General features: G+C 49.4%; 8 protein-coding genes across 8 annotated transcripts; 5 read left to right on the top strand and 3 right to left on the bottom strand.

Annotated features, from left to right (window-relative positions):
• Nucleotides 1–1,174: 1,174 nt before the first annotated feature.
• BDV14DRAFT_88363 (uncharacterized protein) lies at nucleotides 1,175–2,057 on the top strand. The gene has a single exon (XM_073777777.1). It carries the CDS (start codon nucleotides 1,347–1,349, stop codon nucleotides 1,824–1,826), a length of 480 nt encoding a protein of 159 aa, XP_073626486.1. The 5' UTR covers nucleotides 1,175–1,346; the 3' UTR covers nucleotides 1,827–2,057.
• Nucleotides 2,058–2,745: 688 nt separating this feature from the next.
• BDV14DRAFT_176313 (putative YT521-B-like splicing factor) lies at nucleotides 2,746–5,192 on the top strand. Its single transcript, XM_073769226.1, has 3 exons — nucleotides 2,746–3,707; nucleotides 3,777–4,324; nucleotides 4,409–5,192. The coding sequence occupies exons 1-3, from the start codon at nucleotides 3,020–3,022 to the stop codon at nucleotides 4,931–4,933; spliced, it is 1,761 nt and encodes a 586-aa protein (XP_073626485.1). The 5' UTR covers nucleotides 2,746–3,019; the 3' UTR covers nucleotides 4,934–5,192.
• Nucleotides 5,193–5,363: 171 nt separating this feature from the next.
• Nucleotides 5,364–6,943, top strand: BDV14DRAFT_88175 (uncharacterized protein). The gene is made up of 3 exons (XM_073777776.1): nucleotides 5,364–5,511; nucleotides 5,764–6,420; nucleotides 6,595–6,943. Exons 2-3 carry the CDS (start codon nucleotides 5,994–5,996, stop codon nucleotides 6,810–6,812), a joined length of 645 nt encoding a protein of 214 aa, XP_073626484.1. The 5' UTR covers nucleotides 5,364–5,511; nucleotides 5,764–5,993; the 3' UTR covers nucleotides 6,813–6,943.
• Nucleotides 6,944–7,774: 831 nt separating this feature from the next.
• BDV14DRAFT_209870 (sugar porter family MFS transporter) lies at nucleotides 7,775–9,911 on the bottom strand (the record flags this gene model as incomplete). The annotated part of the gene is made up of 8 exons (XM_073775760.1): nucleotides 7,775–8,115; nucleotides 8,166–8,288; nucleotides 8,342–8,611; nucleotides 8,760–9,184; nucleotides 9,263–9,317; nucleotides 9,375–9,576; nucleotides 9,640–9,861; nucleotides 9,894–9,911. The coding sequence occupies 8 exons, from the start codon at nucleotides 9,909–9,911 to the stop codon at nucleotides 7,775–7,777; spliced, it is 1,656 nt and encodes a 551-aa protein (XP_073626483.1).
• Nucleotides 9,912–10,363: 452 nt separating this feature from the next.
• Nucleotides 10,364–16,944, bottom strand: stt4 (1-phosphatidylinositol 4-kinase STT4; the record flags this gene model as incomplete). The annotated part of the gene is made up of 12 exons (XM_073775759.1): nucleotides 10,364–11,796; nucleotides 11,863–12,150; nucleotides 12,199–12,396; nucleotides 12,450–12,705; nucleotides 12,765–13,136; nucleotides 13,191–13,557; nucleotides 13,606–13,743; nucleotides 13,809–13,917; nucleotides 13,965–16,531; nucleotides 16,565–16,640; nucleotides 16,695–16,881; nucleotides 16,937–16,944. 12 exons carry the CDS (start codon nucleotides 16,942–16,944, stop codon nucleotides 10,501–10,503), a joined length of 5,862 nt encoding a protein of 1,953 aa, XP_073626482.1. The 3' UTR covers nucleotides 10,364–10,500.
• Nucleotides 16,945–17,760: 816 nt separating this feature from the next.
• On the top strand, nucleotides 17,761–22,126 carry BDV14DRAFT_190818 (cytochrome P450; the record flags this gene model as incomplete). The annotated part of the gene is made up of 10 exons (XM_073771391.1): nucleotides 17,761–17,802; nucleotides 17,863–18,358; nucleotides 18,411–19,003; nucleotides 19,065–19,195; nucleotides 19,282–19,934; nucleotide 20,127; nucleotides 20,358–20,628; nucleotides 20,689–20,886; nucleotides 20,938–22,002; nucleotides 22,055–22,126. 10 exons carry the CDS (start codon nucleotides 17,761–17,763, stop codon nucleotides 22,124–22,126), a joined length of 3,522 nt encoding a protein of 1,173 aa, XP_073626481.1.
• A 210-nt stretch (nucleotides 22,127–22,336) lies between these two features.
• BDV14DRAFT_88103 (mitochondrial 37S ribosomal protein mS41) lies at nucleotides 22,337–23,519 on the bottom strand. Its single transcript, XM_073777775.1, has one exon. It carries the CDS (start codon nucleotides 23,336–23,338, stop codon nucleotides 22,592–22,594), a length of 747 nt encoding a protein of 248 aa, XP_073626480.1. The 5' UTR covers nucleotides 23,339–23,519; the 3' UTR covers nucleotides 22,337–22,591.
• Nucleotides 23,520–23,832: 313 nt separating this feature from the next.
• Nucleotides 23,833–25,085, top strand: kin28 (TFIIH complex serine/threonine-protein kinase subunit KIN28; the record flags this gene model as incomplete). The annotated part of the gene is made up of 2 exons (XM_073773830.1): nucleotides 23,833–24,016; nucleotides 24,070–25,085. The coding sequence occupies 2 exons, from the start codon at nucleotides 23,833–23,835 to the stop codon at nucleotides 25,083–25,085; spliced, it is 1,200 nt and encodes a 399-aa protein (XP_073626479.1).
• Between the last annotated feature and the right edge of the window lie 325 nt (nucleotides 25,086–25,410).

The raw sequence follows: 25,410 nt of genomic DNA, 5'->3' as shown, positions 1-25,410 counted from the left end.
ATTATATTATTTGCCATGAACCGTATGACGATTAGCGATTCGCTCTCCGCGACCCACGGGGAGCAACCAGCCCTAGTGGGAATGCAACGAGTCATCGAGCCCGACCCCTGCTGCCCATGTCTTACTCCTACCACTACTCTGTACTCACCAGACCGATGGTTCTGCTTCTGTCGTATTTGCATGGATTCTACGTGTTCCCCATCCTGCAATGGCTGTAGTGGAGGCTCGCGTCATCCTGGAACCCCACTCGCAGATTGTTACTGGACACACATGGGCTGTCTTACCTACGGAGCACTCAAGCAGTACTATCATCCCAAGGTCCAGACTATGGTGTCTGCCACCAAGCGACTGGTGCAGAAGACTGTGCTCTCGGTATCCACTGCGCCCACCCGAGCTCCATGGTTAGTTGTCCCCTTATGCCTCTTAAACGTTTTTTTATCTCCACGTACTCTTACAATCGCCATTGTTGTATCGGTCCGTGATTGCTTTTTAGATTGCGAGGGGTTGACCTGCATGAGGTTAAAGCTGGTGCGCTGCTGACTGCCGCTTCCAGACGCTGTAAATCTAGGATGAGTAGAAAATAACCATAGATCTACTCTGTACATCCTGGACACTATGAGACGCGCCACCTTGCGTCTGGCGACTATCAGATTGGGACCCTGGAGATCCAGACCCGAGTCTATGTTCCCAGTTGCCACAGCAGAGAATGACTCTGTTCCTGATTAAAATTGCGTACTCTTTTACCACTCTTGACCAGATCATTGCTCGCAGATTGCCACCGGGCTTCGTCTCGACTCTAATGATAAGTAAGATCTACCATGGGCTGCTTCCAGAGGCCCACCGCAAGAATCCTCCCTTAATAATAATATCTGTCAATTGTACCCGTGGATCTAGCCGACCTCGATGCCAGCTGCAGGCCCAATCACACCCTTACGATCAAGCCATCTATGTCGCCAACTTTTCCAATTCCGCGACTTTATTTGGAAGCCTGTCCTGGCCGTGACATCAAACCCAGGAGTAGGCTAATAATAAAACCCGACTGCTCGGCTCGCTGCTTGCACCCCTGTATCAGACAACATCAGCTGCGTTGCTTTTGCCGAGCGTTCCGACCAGTTCAAGAGCATTTCTTTGCACGAGACTTTGCGCCTGGGCCCTAGCTTCTCGAAGGCGCTGACTGTTTTTCGAACATCCCCCCTCCCCGGGAAGTAATCTGCAGAACCCGTCGATCTTTTGCATGCCAATATTGATTAACCCTGTGGCGCGTGAGGAGCGGTTGGACCGTTGACGGCGAAGGCAAATTCCCGCTTGGAAACGGGGCCGCGATCTCTCTTCTCGCGAGTGGATATATGCTCCATCCAGGAACGGGCCACAGCCACAAAAGGAGAAGAGATCGAGCGTTGGAGACTCTGACTTGCAGAGGCAAAACTGTCGAGTGTGTTCTGACTTTTGACTTCTGGCAGAGCGCCACCAGCAGACAGCCCCATCGCCGGGGTACATCTTCTGACAAGGCCGCGGTCTCCATTTATTCGTGGCCTGTGAGATTCCTCAATTGGTTTCACTATCCGCGACAGGTACTTCTTAGCCTTATCCACACCAGGGCTAAGGTTGTTTTGCCGGGCTTTGGAAGCCACGACGAATCACTTCCCTGCATTTGCTGGGTTCTGCTGGCGCGGCGGCACCTCAAGGCCCTTTTTATTCAAGTTACCGGACGGGCAGCAGCCCAAGGCACAGTGCACATCCCCCCCTTACCCGACAAGCATGAGATTGATTGTCAGCTCTTGACCGATCCAGGTATCTGCTGCTGGCGTCCTGCCCAGAAACTGTAAGTGTTGTTGTTGACTGTTTGGTCAAGCATGGTCAGAGTGGGGGTTGATGAACGCTTTCTAGGTGCTATTGTTGTTTAGTGATTCGGCTTTAGCGCTTGATTTCCCTGTTCTTTGCTTCAGAGTGTAGACGCCAGGTGAGTTCCTGTTCCCGTTTCTGTTCCTCGTCAATGCTTCCCTTTTTCTCTCCCGCTTTCCTCCGTGTCACGAAGTCCAGCCCTGTCCGTCTCGTTGTTTGTTTCTTTGTGGTCTGCCGTGCTTGTCTGACTACCACCAAACTGGGCTGAACATGTCTCTCTCGAGTCGAGGTCATGGAGTGGTGAAGCCGTTGAAGGCCCTCCACTACTTGCTTTCCTCCAGCCCGGCTATCATTCCATCAGACGGCCTGAATTATTCTCTGCCCATCCCTTGTGGCCTTGGCCCCAGCTCATTTCGTGGCTTCTCTAGCCACAGCAGCTGCAAACAATGCCCCTCTCGCTGAACATATCCATCCCCTGTGCACCATTCTCCACTCTTTTTCTCTCCTCCCATTTCGATTTGTGCGAGCCTTTTACTATGTGGCTCTATACCCTCAGCCCCCGTTCCCTCAATCTCCCAACCCTGCTGCTCGCGATTTCCCGCAGGCGTTCGACACTTCTAGTATCGAGAGTTGGTGTAAAGAACTTTCCTTCCTTGATGCTGGCTTTCTGCTCTCTTTTGACAAATTCGTACCCGTCATTTACTTATTTGACTAGCGTTTTTCGTGCTCGACACATCCTGGCGTCAATTTTGGCACTGACATGCCTTGAAGTTTCTTTTTACATCTACCAACAAAAAGTATATACAACATAATACATTGTTAGGTTTTGTTACAGAGAGGACTTCCGACACGGTACGTATGGTTGAGGAACAGGACGCTGTTACCCCCCTGCTAACGGTGGCAGCGCATCGGAGTGAGTCTTGGAAGCCCAACACATTACGTCGAAGTCGCTTGCAAGTACTGTCGACCTCGAGAGAATTGACAGGCTGTAACCCGATGGACGGCGGTAATCCTCCAAACCGACCAAAAGCAGATCGAGAGGCCAAGGGGAAAAACAGAGCGCCGTCAGAGCCAGGGAGGCCCAGCGACCCTAGCGAGCCTCATCGGCGAACGAGTAAGTTTTTGTTTCTTTTGAGCCTATACTGATACCAGTCCGTTGAGAGCGCATTTGCGCTAAATGTCACGTCTAGATCCAGCATCCTTTCGGCAACATCGACCCGAGAATGTCCAGCATTACCCTGAAGCCCACGGCTACATGGCCTCGGTCGGCAGCTACGGGCATCCGCCATCTTTGATGATGGGGAGTATGGCATCCGCATTGCCCAACTACGCTTCTGGCCCTGTGCACTTCGACCAGCAAAGTATGCAGCAGCAGCAGCAGCAGCAGCAGCAGCAGCAGCAGCAGCAGTTTGTACCGGTTGCGCCTAGCCCTGGCCTCGTCTACGGCATGCCGCAGTATCAAACGTTCCCTGCGCCGACTAATAACCCCAACATGTTGTACAATACACCCTATCCTCAGATGTACATGCCCTACATCCAACAACAGCCACAGCACCCGGGAACTCGCCTCGCCGACGGCTCCGGATATCCACCTATCGTGCCCACGCCCCCTAGCTCTGGCTCAGTTCAGCCAACAATGGATGCGTATGGGCAAAGTTATTTTCATCCAGCGCTCTATGCTACGCAGAGACACCATTCAGGACCCACAACACTGTCGCCTACTTCTTCGCAAGTACACAGTCAATCGTCTTCGAGCCCAACAAAAACGAATGAGAGCCCAGGAAAAGATGACAAACAGCGGAACCTAACCATCGTTGATGGCTCAGCCCACATGAGACCGTCTGGCGCACAAGCGCTATTAGGAGGTAAGTATGCGGGATCCCTCTGGCTGTCGTACTAATACCAGTGAATGCTAATTACTGTATTGATTCTAGATCCCGCGTTGCGCCCGTCGAAATCGAGCACTCCGAAAGGACCACCGAGGAAACCAAAACAATCGGGCAATGCCCTATGGGTCGGCAACCTCGCTCCGGGTACGAATATCGTCGAACTTAAGGACCATTTCTCGCAGAACGCTACGAAGGACTTGGAGAGCGTATTTTTGATTTCAAGAAGCAACTGTGCATTCGTGAATTACAAAACAGAAGAGGCTTGTGTTAGGGCTTTGTCGAGGTTTCATGATACCAGGCTACGAGGTGCGCGGCTTGTTTGCCGGGTGCGACGGGGATTGATGTCTCCCGGGCCACATAGTGAACTCACGGGGCTATCACAATCAGACCAACCTTCAAGGAAGGAGGCGGAAGAGATGGTGAAGTCTACGAGCACAGAAGATGGAGGACGGGAAGCATCGTACTCGGAACGAGTACCGAATCGATATTTCATCTTGAAAAGCTTAGCGGTCGAAGATCTCGAAATCAGTTGGCAGAGTGGTATCTGGGCTACTCAGACTCACAACGAGGAGACCCTGAATCGAGCCTTCGAGGTAAGCATCGTTCTCCTGGATGGACGTGGTGTTTTTGGGATTTGAGAAGAGACTGGTTAAAGCTAATGCATTGACCAAAAATAGAACGCAGATAACGTTTACCTTATCTTCTCCGCAAACAAATCAGGCGAGTACTACGGATACGCTCGGATGATGTCAACGATCAAAGACGACGAAAGCCTCACCCTCGAGATGCCGCCACGGCTTGAGAACACGACGTCGAACGAGCCGGATAGTCCAGATGTCACACCGACACCAGCGTCGATATCAGCGCCGAACGGGCGCATCATAAATGATATAGCCCGGGGTACAATATTCTGGGAAGCTGATACGTCGGAGGATGAAGAAGGAGTTCCCCGGCCGCAGAAGAGCGCCTATCAAGCGCCCGAAGAGCCACAGCAGCAGGCGACCGCAGAGCTCCAGCTAATCGGAAAGCCGTTTCGGATCCGTTGGCTCTCCACTGAAAGGGTCCCCTTCCACCGCACTCGAGGATTACGCAACCGGTTCAACGGGAACCGCGAGGTGAAGATCGCTCGCGACGGCACAGAGCTCGAGTTCTCTGTTGGAGAGAAACTGGTGCTTCTGTTCCACCCCGAGACGTCGGGATAACAAAAAGCTACCCAATACACGCATCACATAAACGAGATCACCTACACCTCCCACCTTACGATTTCTTAAAAACACGACAAGAAGCGAACAGGAATAAAACGAACGACCACGAACACGAATACGGCCTAAAAAGGGAATAGACATGGAGAATACCATTGCGGATGTACATAGCGACGAGATATATACAGTATATGAGGTATAGATCAATCCATAGACTGCCAAGTGCAGAGAGAATCTTGACGTAGCTGCAGTCCAGACTCCTCCCGTTGCAGACTATAGGCGGCTAGTGCAGAGAGCTAGACTGGAAGGGGCCACGGTCAGTCTTAAGGTTGTGAATCTGTGGGGTAAAGGCCACTAACTGTAGCAGTCAGATCATCTTCTCCTGCTCATCCTACTTATCCTACTTCTTCTCCCTCATCTTTGTCCTTCTTTTCTTCTTCTTTTCTCCATCTCTCTCCCTCCCACATATCTCATCCCATCCCTTCTCCCCATCTGACCTCGCATCGTCCCAGCCCAATTGGAGCGACTGCCAGCTCTGGTCCCTTTGGAATGGCAGCTACCGTGAGCCAATCACTCCTGTACGTTGCCTTCCACTTTCCTATTATCAGCCATCAGCCATCCATGATCCGTCCTTCATTGCGTTTTGCCTCCCCGCTTCTCGTCTCGAATTGCCCTCCCTTTGTCCTCTGATCGTCCACCCCCCGCTTCTCCATTCCCTGCTTTCGTTTCATTTGAATTGCTGCCCCCTGTTTGATTAACATTCTGTACCACACCACGCCACCCAGCTCGCCGAATCACACCTGCTAACTTCCCGCCCTTCCCACAGCTAGACAGATAGATTTCAATTCGAGAACAGCTTCTCCCATCTTCGTTCTCTCATACTGTTTCAAGCCAAAATCACTGCCTGGGTCGACATTGTTCCACTGACGCCTTTTTCGACTCCCTCGACTCCCTGGGCATTTCTTTGCACATACATTTTATACGTCCATACTACTTAAGTAGTTAGGTCAGCCACGTGCTCAACGTCTACATCGTCTCTCAACCTTCTATCTCTGCTATCATGTCGAACAACAGTTCGACACCTCCCATCTCAGTCCCTCCTTCCTCGTCGCGCCAGCGGCGAGCATCCATAGCGTCAGGGCTGTCCTTCCCTGAATATAAATCGGGCAACTCAGGCTTGGCTGGCCCTACCTCTGGCTCGATGGCCAACGCTATGGCCAATGCTCAATCAAACCAGAGGCGCCGACTCTCCATCACAACCTTGGGGTTGTCCGGCTCGCCCACTCAAACTCTACAGTATGGCAGTCGAAATTACCGGCAGGGCAGCATATCTAGCTCGGTGGGATCTAGCCCGGGAAACTCCGAAGAAGCCGTCGCAGAGGATGAGAATTCCCCTCCCAGTGGCCTTCCCAAGTCACCATTTGCCCGCCGTCTCTCATTCGGTGCCCAGGCATTGCGAGATGCCCGCACCGGAAGCATTGGCAACGGTAGATACCACCTCTCCCCTCCTCTCTCACCCCCAGCTGGAAAGCGCCGAACAGCTTCGTCTGCCGGCCTTCCAAACCAATCATCCAACAGTGGCGTTTCAGGGACATATTCTGCAAGTACATATAAAGGTCCTCCCCAGAACGAAATATCTAACAGGTCTCGGCGACAAATAGGCGAGGGCTTCAACTGGTCTGAAGCCCTTCGAACTAGGGCCGAACGCGGTCCAATCTCTCCAAACTCTGCCCAAACCCCGCAAGTTCGGCATCAACGGGCTGCGTCTATTGCGTCCATGGACCAGCCGGCGCAGGAAATGCCGAAGCAGCCCAAGCAGCAGAACAATAAGCCAGATTTCTTCCAGGAGAAGATCCTGAGGGGTGACTTTATGGATTGAACGTCATCCTTTGATGGTCAAACTTTCTGATGACGCATATTCGCCAAATTCTGGATGAATTGGGGGTATGGCAGCCACATTTCTCTTATACCATATGCATTTCAAACCCACTTTGAAAGATATCATCTCAACCGATGAAAATCAGCGTCTATTGGTTCATTCCAGCAAGCACCCGGAAAGTTACTATTATCAACTTGTGTTGATTACGGCCTTTGTCTTCGTTTCAGTCTTGTCTTATTCTCAGTTTTGCGTCATGGCTGTATGGGGAACTCTTATCTCATCCCTCAATATCGTCAACGAAAAATCCTTCCTATTCCCATCGACTTGTTGGAAATCAACAGATACCGCTGCCGGTCAGGAAGAACAAGTCGCACATGGCCATTTTTTTCGAACGACGACCACCGCTCCTTAGGACTTCGCCCGTTTTCATCTGTATCTATCCTGTAATGAATTGGCCTCTATGCGTTCTGCGGCGTCGTGTTACTCGAGGTTTTTGAACTTCCGAATGATCACGGTGTTGATTTGCCATCAAGCTACTAAATTGCACAGAGCACCTGCACTGGACCGGAACGTCCTGGAATTGATTGGAGTGGTTCATGGTCGGAGCTTTCTTGCTTTCATGAATGGCATGTGATCTTTAGCTTGACTTTCGTACTTACTTCTGGCAATATATGATACTTCATCAGTAATAAGAGGCATGTGATGATTCACAGTGGTCAGTGACTGACTGTTGGTTGTAGTATCAAATCTGGTAATAATCTGGACGGTCTGTGTCTGGATCGCTGGTGGGGACTGGCAAGATGCCCTTGTTTCAGATGTAATGCGTCACCTTCTTGCTCCCTCCACGACGCATGACTATTTGGTGGCGGACTAGCAAAAGCTCTAAACCGGGATATATCTTTGCATGTAGCAACGACACCACCCGTGACAGCATGACCATCAAATTTTGAGCGGCTTAGCAGTTATGCCGATGGTCCAACACCAGCGTCGTTTTGATCTACATGTTGATGCGCAGGGGCGTTGTTTCTTTTACTCGACTTCTGCTCGCTAGCAAGACCGCGGGCCGCTCGTTGATCCAAAACATGTGCCGTTGTGACGCGCTCCTCGGGCGGCGGGGGAATCCACTTGCTGCTTTTCCAGGGAGGCACGCGCATAACGTACATCATGTCCATCTCCTCGAGCGTCTTGTTCTTGCCTTCGAGGACGAAGAAGTACACAATAAAAACTGCTGCGAAAAGGCATCCGGCAAAGACATATCCATAAGCAAAGTCGATGTCTCCTGTGATGAAAGGAGTGAAGAAACCTTGTAATTTTATCAGGGCAAGTCCGTTAGAGTAAAACTAGCCGACTTACCAATGAGGAAGTTCCATAACCAATTGGAAGCGGTTGCCATGGCCATGGCTTTGGCTCGATATCTGGACGGGTAAAGTTCTGCGACGATGGCCCAGATCATAGGCCCCCACGTACTTGCGAACCCTAAAGATAAATAAGCACTTTGGCCCAAACGGGTGGGGTCTGAGGTAGCTCACCAGTGATAAACAGACAGGCGAACACGACCATTGCCTTGCCGGCACCAGGCGTAGCAGGCGGGTTATCAACATTCAAAGCGAAGTGGCCGACCGACGCAAATACCATGAAGTTCACGAACATCCATATTCCGCCGGTGATGAGAGACTTGCGTCTGCCGAAATGCTCGACAACGTAGAGGCCGAAGAAGGTCGTACCAAAATTGACACCACCCAAAATCATTTGTGTCACGAATGTGTTACTTATCCCGGCGCCGTTGAATACAACAGTTCCTAATCTCGCGTCAGTGGTATTATTACGTGCCAGTAGCAGGCGGATTCGTAACATGAGGGAAAGAAAACCAAATTTCGTGTCCTTTTCATTTGAGGACAAAAAGTGTGCGCGAGAAATGTCAGAAGATCCGCTGAAGACTAAACTAACCGTAGTAGAAGAAGTAGTTGGCGCCTGTCAGCTGTTGAAGAGCCTGTAATACAATCCCCAGGATGATTCGATATAGCATTCGAGGACCTTGGAACATCTCGATCCAACCATAAAACCCACCCTTGGATGCGCTTTCGGCCTCTAACTGTTCTTTGACTTCGGTCAGTTCTTCTATGATCACACGATGATTTTCACGGACTCCATAAAGCTTGGCCATTGTTCTCTTGGCTTGCTCGGTACGTCCGTGTCGGTAATCATATCGAGGGCTCTCCGGGAAAAAAATGATACCAATGCCGAGAATCAATCCCCACAAGAATGTGATTCCAAGTGGTATCCGCCAGGATGCCGTACTCTGCATACTCTCTGTTCCATAGTTGATGCAATATGCAACGAATATGCCAAGAGTTACAAATAATTGATATGAACTTTTGGCTTTGATTAGCATCGAGATACCTGCCAAAAGAATAGAGCTAAGGGTACTTTAAATGAAGGGAAGAACCTACCAAACCATGGCGCCACGAATCTGCCTCGGTGAGGTTTCGCCCTGGTAAAGTGGTACTGATGTTGACATTAGCGAACGGAATCCAAGAATGGACGAGAGATCATCAGTCGTACCCAGCAAGGAGCATGAGCCCACACCAAAGCCAGTTACAAAGCGCCCCATCATGAATTGATACCACTTCGGATGGGGTGATGAGATCTGAATGATAATCCCAACATGAAGGACAATGCACCAGAAGGCAATTGACCATTTACGACCAATGCGATCGGCCAGTGGACCAGCAACCAAGGCACCTAGGAGTGTACCGATAGATAGCTAATGTAACGCCGACAAATCAATGGGTCTGCAGCTGATGTTTGGAGCCAAATAAGAACGTACCATAGAGACTATGAGACCAGATCTCACATTATTGAAAGCATACGTCCCATCTGGCTGCGACTGGGCGAATTTCTGCTTGAAATTTTCCATTTCAAGAAACCCAGATATCTGGCCAGTATCGTAGCCAAATATGATGCCTCCGATTGAGACAAATGCTCCTAGTAGGAAGGACCGCCAAGTCACAAAAGGTACAGGACCATCGCGAATTCCGGCGTGTTTTTCCTGGTCTGTCAGCCCGGATGAATAGCTTGAACGGGTCTGTGAGGCCTCATATCGATTGTGAGGAAGCATTGCCGAGATATTCTTCATGGCTGAGACGAGTGTGGATGAGCTTGGTGTAAATGGATAATACGATCCCCACGGCTTCTATTGCAGGTTGAGACCAGTAACCAGTACTAGATAAGCGACCCAAGAGAAGGACAAGAAGGACAAAGGGCGAAGAATAACACGGTATTTATGCGATGATGAGAGGGGTGTGTCGTAGAGAATTGCACGGGCGAAAGGTGGAAAACCCCATGCGATGACGATAGCCATGGCCGGGCTTGAGCCCGGAAAGTATAAACTGGAGCATTCTGCGAATCACAACTGAACTCTGGTTCAAAGAGTGTGGTTGTACGCAGTTCCCTGCGGCTGCAGCAGGCGAGGGATGGAGGAGGCGAAGGAAGACGGCGAGAGGAAGACGAGAGACGCGAAGAGTAGTAGTGGTGACGTCAAGATCCCGACGCCTGCCGGACTTGGTAAGAAGCCTGCTACACCTATCCATACCTAGGTATGTAGGTACCAGATAGAACAATCTATTATATTCCCTATACCTAGATACACTGCAAAGACCGGCCAATGTGGCTCAAATACGCTTTCGCTCTAGTACGGGATGCCGTTGGTCAGGAGCTGGAACTGATCATACCCCTTTGTAGACATACTCATGTAAGACTTACGCACCAGCTCTCGCATAAACTCTGCCGCTTCTCTCTCACTCTTTTCGAGCACAAATCGGTCGCGGAAGTGCTTGAGTGTTTCGGGCTTGAAGCAGGGCAGACCGCTGTCCAGCATCAACGACACAATGTGCGAAAGCTTAGTAGCATACGGCCGGGACGCCAGGAATGCCTTCACTACCAAAGACTCGAACCACTTATATGGCTGCGTCTGGGTGGGGTTGTGAGATGCTCCTGGTAGACGTCCACTGCCCGAGCCACCACCGCCGGCGTGTGAGTGAGGATTGCCGCTCATTACTGCAACCATTTCCGAAGTGAGCTTGAACGGCGCCCGCTCGAAGCGTACACCACCAGGTGCAATGTCAAAGCAGAAGCCGAAGTCGATATGGATAATATGGCCAGCATCGTCAAACATGATGTTGCCATTATGCCGATCCTTGAACTGCATTAGATAGGAGATGACTGAATAGGCGGCCATGCTCTTCACAAAGTTTGTGCGCGCCTCCTGGAATTGGACGGAATCTTCGCCTCCGTATTTAGAAACGAAGTAGTCATACAAGCCGTTGACAGCTTCACGTCCGAGCATGTCCCGAGAGATTGAATTTGGTAGGACGTCAATGACTCCGCATCCTGGTGCCGTTGAAGTTACTCGGTAGGGGAAAACCCAAACATCCAATCCAATATTAGCAAATATACTTCGGAAGGCGGCGATCATCTGCAACGCTAGCATATCTTGACGACAGTCGTCTCCAACCTTAAAGATTGCCGATTGCCAGACCTCATATGTTTCCTGGTGCGAGTTTGACTGCCGGTTTTGTGAGGGTCTGATCAAGTCCCCGGGGTTGAAAGCTGCCGAACCCGCAGCGTTGTCACCATTCTGATCCCATTGTGTTCGATTTTTCTGGATTCTGAACGTCGCCAGGTATGGCGCCTTTGCATGGCTTTGCAAAGGCTTTCCCGATTTGCGATCAATTCCAACCACGACACCATCAGGGTTGCTAGGGAGATAAACGCCAACTTCAACCTTGATTTTACGGAGTTCTTCCTCAATCTTCTCCTTCTTTTCCGGTTTGCTTTTCTTGATGTATGGACGCAGCTTGCCCGAGATACCAGTGATCTCGTTGAAGAACGAGAATTCTCGTTCGTAGAAATCACGCTCGTCATCAGTGAAACTTGTGATAAGCTTGTCCATAAATCGATCAAGAGTTGGTTTGAGGGGATCCGGCTAAAGTTGGTTGTCAGTAATCCGTACATGTACCATGTACTACGATGCTGTGTCCTTCGCACTTACTATTTGAGAGTCCTCGTCTTTGTAAGAATTGGCCTTCATGTTCCAGATCACTTGATGTGCGAACAATTGGGATTGCTTTGCGGTCTCAAGGATATATCTTTCAACATACCCTAGAGCATCATAGCGAAGAGCTTGTACCAGCTGTGGGACGAAATAAAACCGGACATCAAGAGAATGACTCTCTAAGGCCTTCATCGCATATTGTAGGATGAATGGGTGGTTTCCATACGCAGGCAAAAAGTAAGTTAGACCTTCAATGGGGTTGACAGGGGCCCAATATAACAGATACTGACGTGATCAGTGTGGATCGTGACTGTGGATTTACGTTCAACTCACCTTCAATTGAGACGCAACATCGGTTGGGAGCGTCGATGCAAACAAGATCTCAAGACTGCTAGGCTCGTCTATGGCTTTCTCGGGGAAATTGAGAAGCAGCTTGCGTATGTCAACGCTGATTTTTGGAGATGAAAATCGGGTTGCAAGTTGGATAGCTAATCCTGGACTCTCAGACCATGCAATCCGCAACATGTTATCCTATGAAATAGTTAGCATGCATCAGCCGGAGCTTGGATGAATCTGAAGCTGACCTCTGTGAGATGTTTGCTCAGAGGGGATTGAGACACGGCATGCTTGCGGTCCGGTTCCAGTGGGAACAACCAGACCTTGAGTCGTAATCTTTCATTCTCCAAAAGCACTTGAAGAAGGTCCTGTTTAGCTTGAAGCGATGTATAAGGCCACCGAGTATTAGAGCCGACGTTAGACACATCTGCCAGAGCGGTCACAACATCGCTCAAAATCTTATCTTCGGCTTTGAGTTGCAGTCTATTGCCGCCAAAGGACCACCTGAGGATTCTAAATGTGAGTAAATCCCTTAAAGTAGGCTAAATGTTGATGGACTTTACCTGGGTGGATGTTTAAACCAGCTTAAAGCAGCAGATAAGGTCTGATTCTTCAGCCGCCAGAGAGTGACATGGTCAAAAGACGTACAATGCCTGAGAACTCTCAAACAAAAAGAAATGATGCGGAAGTGCAACTCTCGGGCCAAAGGATGGTTACTGGCATGCAAAAGCCCAATAGATGTCCGATCAACAAACCGACCAAACAGACGTTGGGTCTGAGCGTTACCTAGCCGGACGGCATTGAAATGACTCTCGAAGAATTGGACGGTTTGCAAATGCGGCGCAAGAATGTTTTGCGCTAGCTTCTGTTGCTGCAGCATCGACTCCTTGTTTGTTGGCAAGAGCTCAATTTCCGCATACATGGGGTCGACATGGCTAAAAGACGTTAATCACCGACAGCGCATACCTAACTCTGGGTGTAATACTCACTTAAAGGAAGGATCAAACAATCCCTGCCTACGCAACACTGTGCTTTCCCATTCCTGAACCACCTCAAACAGAATCGCCGGTTCTAACTTGGGATTTTCGTGCATGACACCCAACCAAAGAGAGATTCCAATGTTGATAGACTCTCTGGAGAATATTTGGAAAGGCAACGAAACCAAAGAGCGAGCAATTGCAGCGTGAGTAGTGGTACTACCACACAATATAGCGGCAGCTCGCTGCAAGGCATTCCGGACCTCATGAAGGGTAATTTGACTTCCTGATGTGACTGTTTTGTGAATCTCAACCAGTACATTTTCAACGCTCTCACTCGACTCGAGCAGCGATGCAGACGAACCGATAGAGCAATGACCTGAAAATTGTATTAGCGCGGGCTGCTGTGATTAATATATGAGCCTACCAGGTGATTCACGAGTTAGCCATTCTAGACCGCTAGCATGTAGACTGTCGGCACGACGATACTTTTGACGAGCAGTGTGCTGAGCAATGAAGTTCGAGGCAACATCGATCCGCGACACACCATAACTCTCGAGAGATCCTGGAAATCAAGGTTAGGTCCAGCTGGACTCGGGGCACGAGCATCCACGAGTAGGGATTGCCTACCAAGTCTATAATCAGTCTGTGGTATGAGGGATCCCATTTCAAGAGCAAAAGAACGACCCATGGAAATATCACCATTGCCATCATTGTCATCGGATGCGGAAAGATATGTCTGTTTTCCAATCAGGGGTTGCGCTCTCCTATCAGCCGAGAACTTACCTGAAGAAGCCCCTTGATATCGAGAGGCGCAACGTCCATCACCATTGTTATCCATGCTCTCGCACGTTCAAGCAACACATCGAGAGTCTTCCTTCTATAGCCATAATTGTCCGGAAGATCAACTTTAACATGGCCTATCAGAGATGTGAATGAGGGTTTCCATTCGAACTCGTCAAGCTCTTCCTCAAGGCATGACCTCCACGCAACTGTCAGAAGCTCGAGCAATGTGAACAGTGAGTGTTTCTCACACAAAACCGATGGACACTCCAGTACGATTCTGTTTGCGCAGAGAATAGCCACCTTCTGGATCCTTTCTATGCGATGACAGCAGGCTACAAAGAAGCCTGCTAGCTCTTTGGATAGGTATGGAACGGAGAAATCCGCACATCTCCCCGAAAGCGTTTGTTTCAGATAACAGCCGACAACCTTATCGGCAATGGCAGTCATGCAGTTTGCCATTTCAGTAGTAGCCAAAGCTGGATCACGGAAGTAGCCCAGCGGCTTTGTGCAACTACCTGAGAACGCGCGAAGATTCTCGAGCAGCAAAGCAGCATTCAGAAATACCGCTTTTGGGTAGCTTAAACGCTTAATGTCAGCCTCCCGATGGGGAATCTCATTAACTAGGCCTTTCTTTTGTTCAATATGTCGCTGTGGGCCCATGCCTCTCCGGAGAACCGTGTTGAGCTCAACATCACTTTCAATCATGTCCATGCGATCCTCAGGTACAAGGCTTGGAGAGTATTTTGCAAGCAAACGCAACTCCTCAAGATGATTTCGTCCAACGTCCGAACTCAACGATATTCCGTGGACGGCAATATTGAACCACGCATCCCGGAACAAGGTCGATACATCCTGATCATAAGCTGGAATTGGATCTGTTGAAGACACCAGTAATGCCAAAGGCTTTAAAAGTGGGCTAATGTCTTCTGCTGCAAGGGTTATGTCTTTGTGTCTTTCATGCTCGAGATCTATTGCATCGCCCTTGTTCACAATGCTTTCCAACAAATGCACGAGGTAAAGCCTGTAGAGAGGAGTATTCCTCTCCAGCGCGACTGCAAGATATGTCAGAGCGCTCAGGACTGCATGAACGACGTTTGCATAGCCCCTGGCAATCCCGTCGCGATAAGCACGGTCGTAAAATTTCAAAAGAAGCTGGAACTCAGCTTGACCAGTCGTTATTGAGAGTGCTGCGGTCTCCTTAATGATGCAACCATCAACAGTGGTGTTTAGCTTGCCAATCTTCTGCAAAAGCATTGACTGCGCCAAGGCACTGATCTGCTCGTCGTGGCAGCTGATTGCAATGGTAATTATGGCATGGACGATGCTGCGATAAGGTGTGTTGTCTTCCGTCTCACTGACGGAAAGAGAAGCTATGCTGCCATTTTTGGCTTGTTGATATTGGAGAATATCATCAAGTTTCCCATTTGCCTGGCCTGGATATGGCTTGTCAGTGCCAGATCCAGGACTCAGAACGTTCCCCAAAGAATACAGAGTTGTAATGACGGAATCCTGTGAGAGAACTCCAAGGACTTGAGACAGGCATTGCGCAGCAACGGAGCCTATGGCACTGGCATGTATACCGCCCTCGACGATGAACCGGAGAAGTGAACGACTTCCAGATGATGCACTGTTGATAGACATCCGGGAGACGATTGTTAGGCACTTCAGGGTGGTCGTGGCGAGTTCAATGCTCGACATTTGATTTGGATCTATGAGTGTGTCCTCTAACCATGACAGAAAGTCATCGCCATTCGCTGTATCCTCGCTTATGATGATGCAATTGAGGTAGCCCATGAGGGCAAGCGCTTTGACAGAAAACGCAAGTCGTTGTTGCCAAGGTGATCCAACTTGCAAATAATCAGACCCATCCTCCAGTAGCTGTATCTCGCCAGCGATGATGCCAGTTAGGCGATTAATGAGAGCTATCTCGGTTTCGTCATGGCTCCTAGCAATGCCCACACCATCTACATAGTCATCCAAAAGTTCATCATCTGACATGTTTTGCGCCCCGATGAGAGACGTGACACAAGATTTGATGAAGCGCATGTAACCTTCTTGTAGGAGCATAGCACCTAGCGGACGACCTTGGGTGGTATAGCGGCGAGTATATTTTCTCCAATCTCGAAGCGTCGATTCCGAGATACCCGCACTTCGCACAGTCGACGATGCAGTCTCAATAGCTACCATGAAATTCTCTGAGAACATTGACCGCATGTAATCGACCATTCGCAGTTTTTCACTGGCAGACCAAAATGAGCTGAAGTTAGCTGCGGCTTCCAAAAACCCGACCATGGATACACAAATCGCCAAGATATTGACAGACTCTTGGGGAGACCCGAGTGCATTTTCCATGGAGACGGAGGCTGATGTAGTGATTAGGACACTAATTGCCTCGGCGCAGTTATATAGATACTCGTCCACAGCGCTGTAGACGTCCTGGCGCAAGGATGAATACTCTGTTCCCAATTGTAGAAGGGCGAATGATAGGTGATAGGAAAGTGCTTCCCATGGAGACGGTTCGATATGATGTAGGAACGGCGAAGGTCGGAAAAGCTGGCCATGGGATTCTGGAAGGTAGCGGGACAATTGAGAGACCAAACGAATGGCATGCTCTTCTTTAGTAACCGAAGGCGCAGCTTTGCACAAGGAAACTAGGACACATAGCTCTCGAATATCCTTGAAGAATTAGCCTGCTCCTCTCTTCTCGATTAATTGTTGTAGGAGACGAACCATGGGAACCCTGGACACTGGACACTGATTGTGTAGAACTCCATTGAGAAGACCATTTGGCTGCTTCCTGAGATGCTGACACTGTTGCGTAAGCTGATCATTTCCGGTATCATCGTTGTCTTCCGGTGTGTTGACGGCTAGTTTTGCGAGCTTCTCCAGCGCGGAGGTTCGAATGTTCGGACTAAAGCTATCTGTCAGTTAGCACCGTTGTCCTTGAGCAGAAAGTCAGGCAGGGTGCGCACTCGTCCATCGTATAAGAGCCCTTAGAAATAGTGCGAATTGTGCGAGGGCTCAAACAGCTCGTGAGTTGTGTCTTCGAGGTTCTTGCACCCCTTACCGACCAGAAATTCCAAGGGATGATGAACGGTATGGGGAAAAGATCCACGTGGGGCCCACGGCGTCGCCGTCACTACTCTGTACGTAGTTCCTCGGCTGCTACTAATTGGATGGTCGAGGATCCCCCTGTTATATGTCTTCCTGTGCCGAACTTGCGTGAAATACTTACTCTACTATTATGGGACCAAGGACAATGTCAGGATTCAAATTGAGATTTGCGGGTATCGTGGGCAGATGAGGCGGAGAGCCTGGGAGCGACCCTGGGACAGTCGCAAGGTACGAGGTAAGCAAACAGATGGTGACGGGGTGTTCAAGCAGAAGAGTTACTCAAGACCTCCGGAACGCATCCTTCTCTGTTTAGCTGAGCTTGTATTCTCGGCTAAGTGATCCTGTTTATGGGGACGAAGATGTCCGTACCCCAACACTGTAGGTACCTACGTAATCGGCCATTCTGTAAGCGTACCTTACTGGTTACGTAGGTACCTGAGAGGCTCTGAGTAGCGCGTTTTCCTCCCAAATCCCCGGGCGGCCGCTCGCGATTGTCAGATTGATCAACAACTCCAGAGCTCTCGCAAATTTCTTTTTTTCCGACTCTGTCTTCTCTACCGCTCCTACAGCTTATGTCTGATTGAGAGGGTCATACCTGGTTGTGTTCTCTCTTTTTAGCTCCTGCTCGACCACTCGCTTTCTCCCAGAGTATCCTCGCACTGAGGCGTGAGCAGTCGAAACGATGGTGCCGCGAACTGAAAAGAGCTCTCTCAAGCGCAACAGGGTAAGTTATCTTGCGGGCTCAATTCATTGTTGGGCTGTTAATGATATGCTTTTCCCACAGGTTACTGCTGACCACGACCCACAAGATCAAAAGAAACCTAGACGGTCAGAGAGAATAAGCTCGCAACGACAATCACAAACCCCTGTCGCACAATCTTACCTTCCAACGCCTTTGACACACCACGATTCCACGGCCACGGACCTGCGAAAGGAAGTTACAGCCACTCCACCAAGTCAAGCTCGTCTACGGTCTCCTTCGAATTCAGACATCTATCAGCCACTTTCGTCGCCTCCTGGCGACACACAAGCTCTGTCGCAGTTTGTTTACCCCCCTCGCGCGTTTGCCGATGATGTTGAAGACGAAGCTGCGGAGGGTGTCTGGGGCTACCTTATCCCACTAGATGATAAAGTCCGAGACGCCCTTGTCCTTCGGAAGCGTGATGGTTGTAAGGAAGGCACAGAGCAGTCCAAAGGTTCCAAAGGCTCCAAAAATACCTCTGGAAAACAGGTCAACCAGCGTCCGGGCGGCTATCTCATTGGGCGACATCCAGAATGTGGTATGTTTTGCTCGCCCAGATCGTCAAAGTGCCAATCTATTGACATGCTCAGACCTGTCACTTAATATACCTACCGTATCTAATAGGCATTTTTTGATGTTTCCGGAGAACAGACGCGGTGATACTGTAGCCATATTGGAAGATCTATCCAGTAATGGCACGTTCGTTAATGATGCGATTGTGGGTCGAAACAAGCATCGTGAGCTTGAGGATGGTGATGAAGTCACTATTTTAGACGAAGTGCGGTTCGTTTTCAGATACCCTAGAACCAAGAACATCAATGGCTTCCGACAGCAGTATCGGATCCTGCAGCAACTCGGAAAAGGGCATTTCGCAACTGTCTACCTCTGCGTGGAACGCGCTACTGGGACACAATTCGCGGTCAAGGTGTTCGAAAAAAGGGTCGGTGATTCGCAAAAGTCACAGAATGACTCGCTAATGCAGGAAATCGGCCTGTTAATGAGCGTTAGTCATCATAATTTGCTTTGCCTCAAAGACACGTTTGATGAAAATGACGGAGTATATCTTGTACTCGAGCTTGCCCCTGAAGGCGAACTATTCAACATGATTATCAGCAAACAGAAATTCACAGAAAATGAGGCTCGCCATATCTTGCTTCAACTCTTTGAAGGATTGAAGTATCTGGTAAAGTCCCAGAGCGAAGCAGAGGGTGTTTTTCAGTTTCAGATTATTAACAGAATGGCAGCATGACCGCGGAATAGTTCATCGAGACATCAAGCCGGAGAATATCCTCGTTGCTGATAGCAAGCTTACTGTAAAATTGGGAGATTTTGGCCTAGCCAAGATCATCGGGGAAGACTCGTTTACAACCACACTGTACGTGCAACATCTGATTTGTTCCGCTACAAATGCTAACTGATTCAACTGCCAGCTGTGGCACACCAAGCTGTAAGTATTCCAAGGCCTCCTCGATCAATTTGTGCTCATTCTTCAGATGTTGCTCCTGAGATCCTTCAAGAAACTCGCCGCCGGAAATACACCAAAGCTGTCGATATCTGGTCACTCGGTGTTGTTCTCTACATATGTCTATGTGGCTTCCCGCCATTTTCTGATGAGCTTTATTCGAGAGAGAACCCCTACACCCTGGCACAACAGATTAAGCTAGGGCGGTTTGACTACCCCTCTCCATATTGGGACTCCGTGGGCGACCCAGCGCTAGATCTTATTGACAGAATGCTCACAGTCGATGTTGATAAGAGAATCACTGTGGACGAATGTCTTGAACATCCTTGGCTTACAGGTAAACATCCGAGCGTGACTGACAGTACGGACGGCCTCACAGGCGCTTTGGGAAATTTGGACTTTTCCAAACGGAAGATCGCTCGTGAACGTACACTGCTTAGCAGTATCAATGATGTCCATTTTAGTCAGCAGCAAGCGGCAGATGGTGCCCCGGTAAAGGTTTACCACAAGAACACTGCTGGTCAGCGCATGCATAACCAAAGGGCCAGTCGGCCCCATGAGGACTCCCCCAACGACAATAGCGGCCCGAAGGAGTTTGTGAATCTTGGGGAGCGAGGCGATCCGGTTTTATTCGAAGAAGACCCAACAAGCCGTTATTAATGCTAGTTTAGAGCTTTTTTGTGAGGGTTGTCCGGGCGAGGTGCTAAATTTGGTTCAGCATTTAAGCATTTTATTGGGTACCTTCCCTCATCGAGGAAAAAGCAGCCTACTACCTCATATACCTATGATAATTCTACTGAGGGGTGTGCTGGGCATGGCATTAGAACAAACACTATATGCAAAGAGTATAACATGTAAGAGTGACTGCTTTATTGCTGGTAGTAGTAAAACAGAGCTTCTGAGTCGCCGACTACTCCGGCGGCCCCTGTTGTGGCGTGACCTTTTAGAGTTCCCGTGTAAGCAAGCCAGGGGCAAGCGTGGCGCGGATCCATCTAGGCCCGACATTTTTCCCACTCTGCGCTCAGAGCTACTCTTCCCGGTCCCAGGAGATTTCTCGTTTGCTGTTTCTCGACAGTCTGTACAGCATTCCTTTGGTCATCATGGGTCTTGTTGCTGTCGTTCTTGAGAACGTCTGTGAACGTTGCTCAGCCCTGTCAACCTGGGCACTTTCTGGGCTGACACTGCTCGCGTTCGTTATTCTCGCTGTTGTCTTTAATGTGTTGCGACAAATACTCTTCAAAAATCCCAATGAACCCCCCGTCGTATTCCACTGGTTCCCCTTGATCGGCAGCACCGTCAGCTACGGAATTGACCCCTACAAGTTCTTCTTTGACTGTCGCGCAAAGGTATGCATTCTGTCACCACGGTAGTTGGCCTGACTCTAACTCGGTGTTCTCTTACTTCAGTACGGAGATATCTTCACTTTCGTCCTCTTGGGAAAGAAAACGACAGTTTACTTGGGCACCAAGGGTAACGAGTTCATTCTGAATGGGAAGCTTAAGGATGTGTGTGCGGAGGAGGTCTACTCCCCATTAACCACCCCTGTGTTTGGACGCCATGTCGTTTACGACTGCCCCAATGCGAAACTTATGGAGCAGAAGAAGGTAGGGGTTCCTTCACTAATTATCATGAGGATTGCCTCTAACAACAGCTAGTTCGTGAAATATGGCCTTACTTCCGAAGCGTTACGTTCCTATGTCCAGTTGATCACTGCTGAAGTGGATGACTTCGCTAAGAAATCTCCTGCTCTCCAAGGCCCGAAGGGCGTCTTCGACGTATCCAAAACGGTTGCCGAAATTACGATCTATACCGCCTCTCGCTCACTTCAAGGAGAAGAAGTTCGGGACAAATTTGACTCGACGTTTGCAGAGCTGTACCACGACCTCGACATGGGCTTCGCGCCGATCAACTTCATGTTTCCTTACGCACCTCTTCCTCACAACAGACGACGTGATGCCGCCCAGAGAAAGATGACTGAGACGTACACTGAGATTATCAAAGCGCGTCGCAAGTCGGGCGAAAAGAAGGGCTCTGAGGACATGGTTTGGAACCTTATGTCTTGCGTTTATAAGAATGGTACTCCGCTACCCGACGAAGAAATCGCTCACATGATGATTGCGCTTTTGATGGCTGGCCAACACTCCTCATCCTCAACTTTGTCGTGGATCCTCCTGCACCTTGCGAGACACCCAAAGCTTGCCGAGGAGCTCTATCAGGAGCAGCTCCAGGTCCTAGGCTCTGATATGCGTTTGACATTTGATGAATTGCAAAAGCTGGAGCTTCATTCCAAGATAATCAAAGAAACATTGCGCATACACGCCCCTATCCACTCCATTATGCGAGCAGTCAAAAGCCCGATGCCTGTACCTGGAACCTCCTATGTCATTCCAACATCCCACAACGTCCTGTCTTCCCCCGGTGTCAGCGCTCGGTCTGTGGAGTTCTTCCCCGAGCCGTTGAAATGGGATCCCCATCGCTGGGACGAAAACCCCATCGCCAACACTAACGAAGATGAGGAGAAGATTGACTATGGGTACGGCCTTGTGAGCAAGGGAACCAACAGCCCGTACCTTCCTTTTGGTGCTGGACGACACAGGTGCATTGGTGAACAGTTTGCTTACGTTCAGCTCATCACAATCACTGCAGCTCTTGTGAGATTGTACAAGTTCGATACCGCCAACGAGAGTGACAAGCAATCTATTCCAGAGACCGATTACTCGGTAAGAAGATCTAAGAACAAAGAAGCCCTGAGCTTGACTAATTTGGCTACAGTCCTTGTTTTCACGGCCAGCTGGTAAATCATTTGTACAGTACGAGCGACGCGAGCGCGACACCAAAAACTAATAATACATGTCAATGATGGGCCAATTTTGTCCTCGTACCTTGTCCAGCCACGACAGAGCATGACCTATGGCACACACCGGAGAGGGTTGTTTGACGTTTTAAATTCACGCTTTGAATGTGGCAAGGGGTTTTGTATCCCATACAGTTGTTGAAATCTCTTCACCAGTTCGCGGTTTTGACTTCCACACATACATATATTCAACCGTTGTTATAACTTATAATAGAGAATTGACGAACTTGGTTTGGCAATACATGTTCAGGCTCTCCTGTTGAATTAGTGTGATATCAACTTGGGTCAGTGCAACATCGTTGAAAGTAGGGTTACTACACGATCAACAAAAATGTTCGTTTTAAATAAATAGAGTTGTAGATGATGAACTCTTGCACCTAAAATCAATACACAAATGAATAAGCTATGATACACACCAGTCGTGTTATACAACCTTGAATGCAGACTCATACAGTTTAAGCCGAACCTTTCCTCCTCTCTTCGGCCCTCATCTTATGTCTTACTTCGGCCCGTCTTCGCTCACCACCATCAACCTTGTGACCCAGCTTATCTTCCCACATGCCTTCTTGAACTTTGATTAGAGCTGCGCTGCCATCCGTTCCTTTAATCGGCTGCAAATATGGTCCCTTTACCAATAAGCCACGGTGGATCTTCATTTGTGCAAACTTTCTGAACGGTTTCGAAGCGTCGTGCTTATACTCGGTGGCATCCGGCGGCAGGTTAACAACAACTCGCTTCATCCCAGGTGTCAAAGTCGCCGAGTAGCCAAGCAGACCCGTAGCAGCGTCATTATGAGCATTCGAGGCCCTTTCTGATGCCGTGAGCGGAACTTCTGTGACTCGCAATTGCGCTGCACCGTCCACGACTGTCTCAAGGTCACCGCCAGGTCCGTAGATGCCGTTGCGGAACTTCTCGCGTTTCCGAAGGAGGTAGCGCCGTTGGCGTGCCGGTTCAATTCCGGCGTCGCGAAGTTCAGCGGAAGTAAAGGTGAATAGCTTCTCCCAGGAGGGTATTTTGCTTGAGTGCTTCAACATGTCGCGGCCGATCAATGTGAGGAACGTTTGAACATCAGGAACGAAGGAAGTCGGTGGCGGTACGGAGGGCGTAGGCAGGGATTTTTTGTGTATTGTCCGTAGGCATTGTCTGGTCAGTTGGAAGGACCTGACCGTCCGAGTAATCGAAAACGGGCTGTGCATGGCCATGGTAGGATTGTGTTTAGGGGCTCCTGAAGATAAAAGGGCCAGGTGTTGAATGTCGATGTAGGATGGAAATCAATTTGAAGATGCAATTAGGTGCCAAGTGGAGTGTCTATGGCAAAGCGCCAACCTTGAGGCTAGCAGTGCAGAAACGACGATTTGACCGTCTTCTGCGCCTGGATGTCATGATGCGGAGCGAAATTTCGACGGAGCTCGAGACGCCTTCTGGATTAACTAAACTCCGAAAGGCATTCCGCACCCATGACAAGCCCGCGGACTGAACCGTCGACTATATTGAGAGAATACCCAAAGTCCACATGAGCTAAAATTACACAATTGAATTCGCTCTAATGACTCTCCCAATTAAGCAGAGATTCAGTCTTTGACCGAAGCTTATTTCAAATCTCTTTGCTCCTATACAACGCCTGCTCTCCGTATCAAGGTAGAAGATACTGCTAAATATCGAGTGCTAACTCGGCTCATCTTGAGCCGAAAGGACAATGGCTGTCTCACCTTTGGTTTCATCGTCACCATCGGGCATAGCTCCTCAGAAAGTCCCTGCCGTGGGGGCCTCGGTCACACCTCAGACAAATCCTTCTTCATTCCAACAAGAAATGCAAAATGCTGCTGATCGAGAGATCACGGAACAGATGAACGATGAAGTCAGGCATAAGTACATTAAAGGTATAAACTAACGCAAACTTGAACTCAAGACCTTCATAGCTAAATCTCTCCAGCTAAGAAACTAGGAGAAGGTACATATGCCGTGGTATATCTCGGCCACGTTCGATCCGACCCGTCCTCGTTTGTCGCTATCAAAAAAATCAAAGTCAACACAGAATACAGAGACGGATTATCCATGGACGCAATTCGAGAAGTGAAATATCTGCAAGAGCTCTCGCACCCGAACGTTATCGCGCTACATGACGTATTTTCGTCCAAGGACCAAAACCTCAACTTGGTTCTAGAGTTCTTACCACGCGGTGACCTGGAAATGCTCATCAAGGACAGCGACATACATTACGGCGTTGCCGATGTGAAGGCATGGATGGGAATGCTTGCCAGGGGAGTCTGGTTTTGTCATGAGAATTTTGTCTTGCATCGAGATATCAAACCGAATAACTTGCTCATCGCTTCGGATGGAGAAGTCAAATTAGCAGATTTTGGCTTGGCTAGATCATTCGCAGACCCCTATCTGAATATGACGCATCAAGTTATCACACGATGGTACAGGCCACCCGAACTTCTCTACGGGGCGCGGCAATATTCGGGTGCTGTTGACATTTGGTCCATGGGCATGGTCTTCGCAGAACTACTCCTGCGAGTTCCGTTCGTTGCAGGAAACTCGGATCTAGATCAGATCACCAAAATTTGCGAAGCGTTTGGCACCCCGACTGAGGAAAACTGGCCGGGCGTATCGAAGCTTCCCAACTACATTCCCACAGATAAAAATCATCTCGTACCTTTGCAAGGTCGAGAGTTTTTTCTCAGGCAGTTTCCGATAGCTGGTGCCGTCGGCGCAGACTTACTCATGTCCATGTGTACTCTAGATCCAAGAGAGCGGAGCACCGCATATCAAGCTCTTCAGCATCGTTGGTGGACAACAGATCCCAGGCCAACAAATAAAGAAGGTCTTCCGCGAAAGTCGGATGGAACCAAGAAAATGGGCGATGACTTGACCAGACGTGGCGGAGAACTTGACGACCAGTTCAAAAATGCTGCGCGACAGTTGGATTTTGGCGCTGTGAAATGACAGGCTGGGTTAAGGTGTTGAGAGTGCTCCGACACCGTCAGATCGCCTTCAACCTACAGACTCATGAAGACCCAAGAGGGTACCAACGATGTTCTGCTCGTTGTCGCCGGTCTTGAGCGAAACACTAGGTCTCAACCGACGCTGCGTGCAGGACAATCGGAAAAAGAGTATCTTGGTCAGAACCACAGCGAGGACTAATATCAACCTACGCACCGTTTCTCGGCCCATCGACCATGATAGTGCTGGACTCTGTACATAGTATGGAAAGGGAACGATATCAAATGGGTTTGGTGATGGCGTAGTCTTGCATGATTCCATCACAGTT

Source organism: Aspergillus stella-maris (genome assembly GCF_047715825.1).
Source record: "Aspergillus stella-maris strain CBS 113639 unplaced genomic scaffold BDV14scaffold_40, whole genome shotgun sequence".
Taxonomy (NCBI): domain Eukaryota; kingdom Fungi; phylum Ascomycota; class Eurotiomycetes; order Eurotiales; family Aspergillaceae; genus Aspergillus; species Aspergillus stella-maris.
The sequence above is the reverse complement of the archived record's forward strand: the minus strand, read 5'-3'. Positions and strand labels throughout refer to the sequence as shown.

Excerpts from the sequence above, each read along its gene's own strand:
- BDV14DRAFT_88175 (XM_073777776.1), top strand. The coding sequence starts at position 5,994 with ATGTCGAACAACAGTTCGACACCTCCCATCTCAGTCCCTCCTTCCTCG. Across the intron at positions 6,421-6,594 it reads CACCGGAAGCATTGGCAACG|GCGAGGGCTTCAACTGGTCT; the intron begins GTAGATACCACC and ends GGCGACAAATAG.
- BDV14DRAFT_176313 (XM_073769226.1), top strand. The coding sequence starts at position 3,020 with ATGTCACGTCTAGATCCAGCATCCTTTCGGCAACATCGACCCGAGAAT. Across the intron at positions 3,708-3,776 it reads CGCACAAGCGCTATTAGGAG|ATCCCGCGTTGCGCCCGTCG; the intron begins GTAAGTATGCGG and ends TATTGATTCTAG. Across the intron at positions 4,325-4,408 it reads CCCTGAATCGAGCCTTCGAG|AACGCAGATAACGTTTACCT; the intron begins GTAAGCATCGTT and ends GACCAAAAATAG.
- BDV14DRAFT_88363 (XM_073777777.1), top strand. The coding sequence starts at position 1,347 with ATGCTCCATCCAGGAACGGGCCACAGCCACAAAAGGAGAAGAGATCGA.
- BDV14DRAFT_88103 (XM_073777775.1), bottom strand. The coding sequence starts at position 23,338 with ATGGCCATGCACAGCCCGTTTTCGATTACTCGGACGGTCAGGTCCTTC.